Here is a 9412-nt window from a genome sequence, read left to right as displayed (position 1 = left end):
TTTTATCGCTTTATTTGCCCAATGTAATTAAGTTTTAAATTCCTATAGATTTTTTTGGTCTGGCCAATGGGTACATCCCGATCCAAATGGACAAGGGAAGGACACGACCTCATTTCTATCCGCAGGTCGACTCAAACGACCAAAACAAATGCATCTTATGTTCGAAATAGGCTGGTCCACTGGAGATGCCCTTACAACTTTGGCAACATGAAAGTGAGTAAAATTGCTCTTATGAAAAGAAATTACTATATGTATCTCCAATTCTCTATTAAAGTTATTGTTCTAAAAAATTACAAACGAATGTCTTTGCATGGCTTATGTTGTTTTTTAAAAAAAAATGTATTTTTCTCTTTTAAATTTAGACACAAAAATAAAAACGCTACTATGATGGATCCCCTTCCCAATATTTATAGCACCTCGAACCAATCACCTCTTCGTGTACACTGCCGACTTCCCGGCTTGGCAATTCAACCCAAATCCATCCCCATCACGGCACTGTCGTCCAAAACCCCAGCGGGCGGCCACGGCCATTTCTGCTCTCCCTTCCCTCCATTCGCCGGCGGTGCCGATGCACCGCATGGCTCGCTTCCCGCTGTTGCCGACTCTACTACTGGCAGTCGCCTCCGCGCTGGTTCCGGTCACCGTCGCTGACCCGCAGGCTAAAGTGCTCAACCTCGGCTGCAGCCAGTACAACGCCACGCCCACGGCCGGCTTCCTCGCCGCCCTCAACTCCACCTTCGCCGAACTCCGCGCCAATCTCTCCGCCGGGGGCGGCTTCGCCACCGCCGCGCAGCCGCGCGCCGCCGCGCCGGCGTTCGCGTTGGCGCAGTGCCGCCCGTACGTCACCGGGAGGGACTGCGTCGCCTGCTTCGACGCCGCCGCGGCGCGCATACGTTCCTGCGGCGCCGCCAACGGCGGCCGCGTCATCCTGGACGGTTGCGTCATACGGTACGAGAGTGCGGCTTTCTTCGATCAAACCACCCTCCCTGGCAACACTCAGCTCTGCGACGGCTCCGCCGTTGCCGGCGGCGACTTCGGCAGCGCGGTGCGAGCGCTGGTCGGCGACCTCATCGCCGCTGTGCCCCGCGTCCCGGGGCTCGCGGCGGCGGCCGCGGGCTCCGGCGTGTACGCGATGGCGCAGTGCGTCGAGACGATCGGGATGGGCGGCTGTGCGCAGTGTTTGGAGGTGGCTTCTAAGAACATTGACGCTTGTTCCCCCAATTCCGACGGCCGCTCCGTGGATGCCGGGTGCTTCATGAGGTACTCTGATATGCGGTTCTTCCCGGCTAATGCGACCGTAGACCTGGCACCATACTTGCGTTCTGGTGAGTTCACCTCATTTACGTACCATATCCATCCTTGTGTTTTTGCGTGCGTTGTTAGCAGCTTCATTACTTGCTTTCTTCTTTGTTATTTTGTGTTGTGCTATGGCCATGTGTGGGTGCCCATATTTGCTGTTAGCACCAGTTGTATTGACTAGTTCCCAATCAGTGTTTGGGGCTGAGTTTGAATTTTGAAGTTCTCTATCTTGTGAGGAAGTTAAGGCCTGTTTATTTGCTCCATGGAACGCGTTTTCTTGAACTTTGATGTCAATTGGATTGCTATAGTAACTTCTATGAAACAATCAACGGAATTTCGTATTTCCAATTCAAAGCTCATCATCAGTTCAGAGCTCACAATTCAGGATTTGTTACAGGAAAATCAAGCCGGAAGGGAGCCGTCATAGGAGGAATTTTGGGAGGTGTAGCCTTCATGTTGCTGCTGGTGTTATTAGCTTTGTTGTGGATCTGGCGGTCTAGGAAGCTGCAGAAGCCTCGGAGAGGTAAATTGTGTCAAGTTTACCACTTTCGAGTAGTTTAAAGTTCTTTTGTTCTTGTCTATTTATCAATGTGATCTTAGCGAAATGGCCAAAGTTTCTGTCATTAACTGGGGAAAAATATTCTAAATAAATGGACATGCAAAGATTTTGCCTCGGGTTTAAAAGTTTATTTTCATGAAAATATCTGCAATACCATGTTGCTATTGTCCTATACCCCTATGTTCCCATGAAAATGATGACATACAGTTTGTATTTAGCTGATTGCCAATGACGACATCAAATCCTTTTTCCCTAGCAAGTTGGGGTAGGCTAGATATGAAACCCAACAAAAACATAAGGAAACCAAAAAGAGAATGAGAGAGAGAAACGTAAACAGGGAATGAGTAAACTAAGATTCTATTCTAGCACATAGATTGCTGATTTCCATGCAGTCCTATCAGGAGCCAAATCTCTAGGTACATTCCAATCGCTCTATTTCGATTCATATATAACTCTTATGTATCAGAACATGAATTTTTCTTGTTGTTTCTTCGTAAACAATCTTCTTGCTTACCATTAGCAGCTTCGACAACTTTTTTGGAAAGAATCCACTTTTCTAGGAAGATAAGTCCCTTTTTTACCTCCTCCGCCCTGTCAACTTTGGTCGCCCTATGCCCCTCCTAGTATTTTCCATACTCTTTAGCATACCACTATTAACTGGTGCTTCTGGAGGCCTCCGTTGGATATGCCCAAACCATCTTAGTTGGTGTTGGATTAACTTCTCGTCGATCGGTGAAGAAACATAAAAGAGCGACATCCATATGTCTGTAAGTCCTATCAAGAGCTCTGCCTATGGCAAGAGTCCTTTATATGACTGCAAATTTTTGTGATAACTGTCTGTTTTGTCCCATGTGAAAAATAAAAAACTAGTGATATAAAAAGGTGAGTGTTCTTTGTACATTCAACAGTGTATTCTTGCGGTTGGGGTTTACATACTTGTGCATCTTCGAAATTTCTCAAATTCTGCACAGGTGTGCATCACAGTATAAAATGAGCACACACCAGAAATCATGTAAAAATTGGTCAAATATACCCTGAACAAAAATGGAAAATGTTCAACTTATTGTTTGGATAGTGTTACTACGACCGTTTGTTGTTTCTGTAAAAGATGAATTTGATCTTAGTTTTAAAAATTATGTGCATAAAAACAACTAGAGACTTTAAATATTTTGGATATATTTATTACATTGAGAGGTTCTCTGGGCTGCATATTTGAATTATCCCGCGATTTCTAGTTATGTTGTAGATCTTTATTTTTGTTTGTATTTATGTGTTAAATACTCCTTTGTCTTGACAGCGTCCTCTTTCTCTTTAATTTGTGTAGCTCTATTTAAGTAAATACCAAATGTTGATTGGTATACAAAGACACATGCTTTGGCGTGTTTTCGAGAAAAAAAATGTTGATTGGTAGGGAAAGCTTAGCTTTATCCAAGTATTGTTCACAGCAACCAGGGTACGGGAAAGCTCCAGAATTTGCCTAACTTTACAAGGGTAGAATGTATTAAATATATTGGAGTTTAGCAATGAACATTTGCATTTGTTTTGTTTTCTCAAGTGTAATTGGCTACATTTTCAAGTTGACCAATTTTGCATATGTTTTTGTTTTAGGAAGTTATTTGGAATAGCAAACTCAACTACTTTCTCCTTGCTTCTTTGTTTCCTCATCTGACTGTATCTTTTGTTAGGTGATATACTTGGAGCAACGGAACTACGAGGTCCAACAAGTTTTTACTATAAAGATCTTAAGGCTGCAACCAATAATTTCAGTGAGAAAAGTAAACTTGGAGAAGGAGGTTTTGGCGATGTATTTAAGGTATGGTGATCTTCAAATGTTTAATCCACGACAAAAAATTGCAGATGAAAGGAAATTATTCAGAATTTGAAATAGATTAAGAACTTTATGATCACCAGGTTGCTTTTTATTGTGATGTATATTAGTTTATTGCAAAAATAATTTTTCAAAACTGTCAATTTCTAACAGGGTGTGCTGAAAAATGGGAAAACTGTTGCAGTAAAAAGGTTGACAGTAGTACAAACTAGCAGGGCCAAAGCAGACTTTGAAAGTGAGGTGAAGTTGATTAGCAATGTTCATCATCGAAATCTTGTCCGGCTTCTTGGTTGTTCTCGCAAGGGTTCCGAATGCCTACTTGTTTATGAATATATGGCAAATAGTAGCCTTGACAAGTTCCTCTTCGGTATGCTCCTTTGGTCCTTGCTTCTTCATCTATTTGACTTATTTGTGCACTTGGACATGTAGCAAAATATCATATATGGTGTGTCTGATATTTCCCATTTGATTAATCTAGAAGGTCTGATTAATCTAAACTAAAACTTGCACTCGCAACTCCATTATTAGACTGAACTACTCCCATGGTTGTTATCTTCTTGAGAAGGCAATTACTTCGTTAAACTTGCAGACTGAGTTGATTAGCTTATTGAAATGCTGCCCTGCATCTCTAAATAAGGACCTCACATTCACACCTTCTGGCATAACAGGTGAGAAACGTGGAACACTTAACTGGAAGCAGCGATTTAACATCATTGTTGGCATGGCTCGTGGCCTTGCATATCTTCATCAAGAGTTCCATGTGTGTATCATACACCGTGACATTAAATCAAGCAATGTTCTTCTTGATGACGACTTTCAGCCTAAGATTGCTGATTTTGGTTTGGCAAGGCTCCTACCTGATGATCATAGTCATCTCAGCACTAAATTTGCTGGAACACTGTAAGTTTGAACATACAAATAGTATATTATACACACAGCTTATTTTTCTGATTATATTTTACTATTGAGCAGGGGTTACACTGCTCCTGAGTATGCAATCCATGGCCAACTATCAGAGAAGGTTGACACATACAGCTTTGGCGTAGTCATTTTGGAAATACTAAGTGGTCGGAAGAGCAATGATACAAGGCTGGAACCTGAAACACAATATCTACTTGAATCGGTACCCATTTTTCTTCTGAAAACTTGGCTTCTATTGGTGCCATTCATTGGCTCATGTGACTTGCATATTTCAGATAGTCACCTCATAAGTCTTTGAGTTGTTCTTATGAGTACATTTCTGTACAGTTCCACTTCCTAATTTGGTGATATGAAGCCTTAGCTGATTTTCAGTTTTCACTATATGGATTGAAAAATTTAACAAGTAACAAAAAAATTCTTGCTAAGTAAGCATCGCCTGTTTATGTTGTTCCAGAATCAGTGTTACAAGATCAGGATTACATACTTCCGACATTACCTTTTTTATTTGAGGAGAAGACCTACAGTAGTTCATTATGATAATTTTGTACTTACTGTATTGGGGTTTCTTTATACACACCATATCTATCTTGAGTTGGACATTTTATTATGCCTGCTCATTGTACAGGTATGGAAGCTATATGAAAATGAGAACTTGATTAGCTTGGTGGACGAGTCGTTAGATCCTGAAGAATATAAGCCAGAAGAGGTAAAAAGAATAATAGAGATAGCGCTTCTCTGCACTCAATCAGCCGTTGCATCAAGGCCAACAATGTCAGAGATAGTCGTGTTGTTGTTAACAAAAAATTCTCCCGAGTTGCAGCCCACAAGGCCCACTTTTATTGATTCAACAAGTAGAGTGAGAGGTGAAACATCCTCCTCCAGTTCGTCCTCTGCATCCAAGGCCACTGTCTCTTTTACACAGTTTTCAGCCAGGTAAAAGGCTTTGTATTGCATATGACTGCATTTTTTTCTTGTGTAATAGTGATTGATTTGTAACTATAAGTATGTATGGTCATTTATCAGTATATATGAGAGCAGTGTAAATTGTTTGAAATTCTCCTTTTTCTCATGTAACCATATGACACGTACATGTTTCAAGTATGTGCTTCTTGTATGACATTGTTTATTTGAGACCATTCTTCGTGTCACGTTTTGTATGTGTTGGTCCATAATTTAGCAATCAAGAATTTTCCTTGATGTTAAGATATTCCAGTTCGTATGTTGTAAAATTGCATTCGGAGTTCTAAGTTGCACTGCTCTTGTGAAACTACTATACAATATGCTCATTTAACTTCTCATCCAAATCGAAATAGGGAGCAATATGCAACTAAAAGTTTAGTTACCATACATAAATCCATACTGGGTACATGCCTTTCTTTTTTGTTTGTGCAAGGACATGCACCCTTTCACGTGACAGTAAAATTAAGCTGTCCCCTAATTAGGTCATGCTAACAAGTGGCAAACTCTTTCGATTTTATGATTTTCAAAGAGGTAGTTTATGATGGAGCCGTTGATTTGTACAAGCCTCACCCAACACCTTCAGGACACCATTGAATTTGATTACAAACTTCGGGAAAGGTTCTACTTCGAGAGCTCAGATCATTTCTTCTGCTTCTTCCTTTCCTGATATCTTTTCTTTTAAGGTAGGCAAGCTTTTGCTGTACTTCCCAGTTTTCATGAAATGTCTACCGGAAGTAAGCTGGGGCACTTGGAACTCTGAAGTGATCCTTGTGATAAGCTAAGTTTTGAGTAAACCTAGTAGAAGCTTTTGTCTACAGGGTACAATAAGTACATGAAGCTCCAGCTAACTGCATCCTCTCTTTCTTGAATTTGCAGAGGTGCACCACCTTGAACTTTGTCAGAAACAATGGAACTAGGCATACTATGTTGGCTTTGTTTGGACTATTAGCCTTTCCATGGCAAACTTATAGTTGTATATTTGAGATTTCTCAGATGGTTGGAGATGATTTGTCCTGCAGAATGACTGCTGAAATTCTTCGATCTTGCCGCATAGGTAATCATTAAATTATTCGTTTATTCAGAATTAAGGTTACTCCTGAACATCACCTATCTTTGTTGATGAATAGTTAAGCTCTATTTTTTTTATCTCTGTACTAGTATCTTTATGTGGTGAGTCAAGACATTCTTACTAGTATCTTTATTCGATCTATTTTTTTTATCTCTGTACTAGGATAAAATATGAATAATGAGAGTGTAAGATACTAGTACAGAGATAAAAAAAATAGAGCTTAACTATGGTAGACCAGGTTGCGGCTAGACTGCCCAGTTGGAAGGCCAATCTCATGGACAAGGCTGGGCGCCTCACCATGGTCAAATCTGTCCTGGGAGCCATCCCCATCCACCAGCTGCTCGTCCTCGCGCCGTCCAAGAAGACCCTCAGGCTAATCATCAAGATCGAGCGCGGTTTCTTGTGGGCAGGGAGGGCTGCGGCCAATGGTGGACATTGCCATGTCAACTGGCAGCGTGTTGCCCGGCCTATTCCCCTTGGTGGCTTGGGTGTTCACGATCTGGAGCGGACGAGCATAGCTGTCGTTGCCTAATCGACGGTACCTCGGAGGAGGGATCCTCACGAGGGGGAGAAGAAGTAGGGGCCATAGGGCGGAGTGCACACGGGACGGTGGTACGCGAGTTACCCGGCTTCGGAACACCCGCACGATGACGGGGCCTACTCGCTGCTTGTCCGGAATTATGCGGGCGCTTTCGCGTTGTTACAATGAGTTGTGGTTGTGCCTCTAGGGCTCCCGGGATCCGGCTTATAAAGGCGCACGGATCTAGGGTTTACATGGAGAGTCCTAGCCGGATTACAGATAGCCTAACTACGGTACAATATCTTGCCGTGCACGTCACGGATCCGCCTTCCATACACGTCGTCCTGGATCCGGGTTCCTCATGGGCCTCCATGGATCCGGGTCACTCCTATGTCGGTGCGGATCCGGCCTGCTGATCCTGGGCTGGACTTCTTCCTTCATGATCAACAGCAACTGGGCCGCCCGATGGGCCACATGCCTCATCACCGTCCGTGGGCCACCCGGGCTTGCCGGATCTAGGCACTTGTCGATGGTACACCTATGAAGTATACCCACAACGGTAGCCCCCGAGTTCTCCGAGTTTCACCTGCGGTTTCCGCCTTGCTTGGTTCATTATAATCTCCGGCAAACGTTGGTAACGCGGAGAAACTTGAAGAGCTCCAACTTTGCATTTTCTTCTTTTTTCCAACTTATAGCCGGAAAATGCTCCCACCCCGCGGGACTTCATCCATCGACATTCAAAAGAACATCTCCGGGTTACTCCCTGCTCGAATGAGAGACAAATTATATCCGGAATCTTAAAAGACTCAAACGGCTTCGGAAATCCTTCATCTTCAGATCATGCTCAACAACGGAAGTTCCGTATTTCCCGCGCACAACTTCCTTATTTCCCGCGCTAAAATTTCGCAGATGCCAATCTTCAGCCGGAATTTTCGGGAGTGCATGGTTAAATTACCTCCACGTCGTTTTACCGCATTTGACCTAAACACGTGTCATCCATCCAACGGCGCGACCGTTCAGTTTCCACCGTCGGATCCGGATCCCGAATCTCCGAGCGCGGCCTATAAATACCCCGCGGCCCGGTAAAAACTCATTCTTTCACCCCCTCTCACCACATCGTCTTCCTCCTCGCGCCTGCGCCGCCGCCAGATCTTGACTCCGGCGAGCTTCGTCACGGTGAACTTCGCGCGCCGCCGAACCAAGGCTCCCTTCGCACCAAGATTCTCACGTTTGAACGAGAAACTCGCTCCGCCGCCGATTCGTGGTCACGCGGGTCGATTTCCTTCAAGTTCGGCGACCTCATCTCCGCCGGAGCTCCGTCGAGCCACCGCGCCATTAGCGGTAAGTTCATCGGCTTTGTAGAAGACAACCTAGTGTAGAAGATAGGCTTAGTGATCCGGGTACTCAAACACTTTGTATGGGTGCAGCCGGAAGCATGCCACTCGAATCGTCACTTTGCACTTGGTAGCTCTTCGAGTAGCCCGGATCCCAATCGAGATAGAACCCATATGCCCGGATCCCATATCATTCCTGCCACCGTATGTTTCCGACATCGGACTAGCTCAACCTTTTTCCGCATCTTCCGGCACCGCTCCAAGCCGGATTCCTACCCTCCAAGAGCTCCAAGAAGAACTCGAGGGACAAGCTCGGATGGCGGCAAAGGTGCGGGAGGCGGAAAACAAGAAGGCGTCCAAGGCCCGGATCCGCGAAGGAGAACGGGGTCAATGGTGGCCTTGCGAAACCACCGATGTGGAGCTTAGAGAGCTCCAGAACGAAGGAATGATCTCCTCACATTGGAGCTTCACACGTGATTCCGTCGTCCCCAAGCCAGAAGCCGGAGAAGTTGTTATGACTAAGGCTTGGGTGGAACGCGGACTTTCACTCCCTTGTTCGGAATTTTTCCTCTCCATCCTCAGCACCTACGGGCTCCGGCCCACAACATTTGCCCGAATTCATACCTTCTCTTGTCCAACTTCGTGACTCTCGCGAAGGACATCTTGGGATCCGGCCAGACGTCAAGTTGTGGCAATTCTTTTTCCGGGTGAAGAAAGAAACCAAGGAGAAAGCTATGGTGAACTGCGGAAGCATGACGTTTATGCTCCGCCCTAGCCGCATGTACCCTCCCCATGACTCACACGAATCCGTCCGGTCTTGGAACGCCGGATGGTTTTATGAGAAGAATGCCTCGGTTCCGAAGGTCCATGAAGGCCTGCCCCGGTTGTCAACGAACCTCCGGAAGAGCTTGCAAGCTGGAGC

The 9412-nt window shown here is 44.7% G+C and overlaps 1 protein-coding gene across 1 annotated transcript; it reads left to right on the top strand.

Moving 5' to 3' along the window:
• The first annotated feature begins 456 nt into the window (after window positions 1–456).
• Window positions 457–5661, top strand: LOC124680224 (cysteine-rich receptor-like protein kinase 44). The gene is made up of 7 exons (XM_047215316.1): window positions 457–1325; window positions 1697–1822; window positions 3544–3671; window positions 3840–4053; window positions 4355–4586; window positions 4659–4809; window positions 5233–5661. Exons 1-7 carry the CDS (start codon window positions 569–571, stop codon window positions 5542–5544), a joined length of 1920 nt encoding a protein of 639 aa, XP_047071272.1. The 5' UTR covers window positions 457–568; the 3' UTR covers window positions 5545–5661.
• Window positions 5662–9412: the final 3751 nt, after the last annotated feature.

This window comes from Lolium rigidum, unplaced genomic scaffold, assembly GCF_022539505.1.
Source record: "Lolium rigidum isolate FL_2022 unplaced genomic scaffold, APGP_CSIRO_Lrig_0.1 contig_10342_1, whole genome shotgun sequence".
Classification (NCBI taxonomy): Eukaryota; Viridiplantae; Streptophyta; class Magnoliopsida; order Poales; family Poaceae; genus Lolium; species Lolium rigidum.
The sequence above is the reverse complement of the archived record's forward strand: the minus strand, read 5'-3'. Positions and strand labels throughout refer to the sequence as shown.

Excerpts from the sequence above, each read along its gene's own strand:
- LOC124680224 (XM_047215316.1), top strand. The coding sequence starts at position 569 with ATGCACCGCATGGCTCGCTTCCCGCTGTTGCCGACTCTACTACTGGCA. Across the intron at positions 1,326-1,696 it reads GGCACCATACTTGCGTTCTG|GAAAATCAAGCCGGAAGGGA; the intron begins GTGAGTTCACCT and ends GATTTGTTACAG. Across the intron at positions 3,672-3,839 it reads GTTTTGGCGATGTATTTAAG|GGTGTGCTGAAAAATGGGAA; the intron begins GTATGGTGATCT and ends AATTTCTAACAG.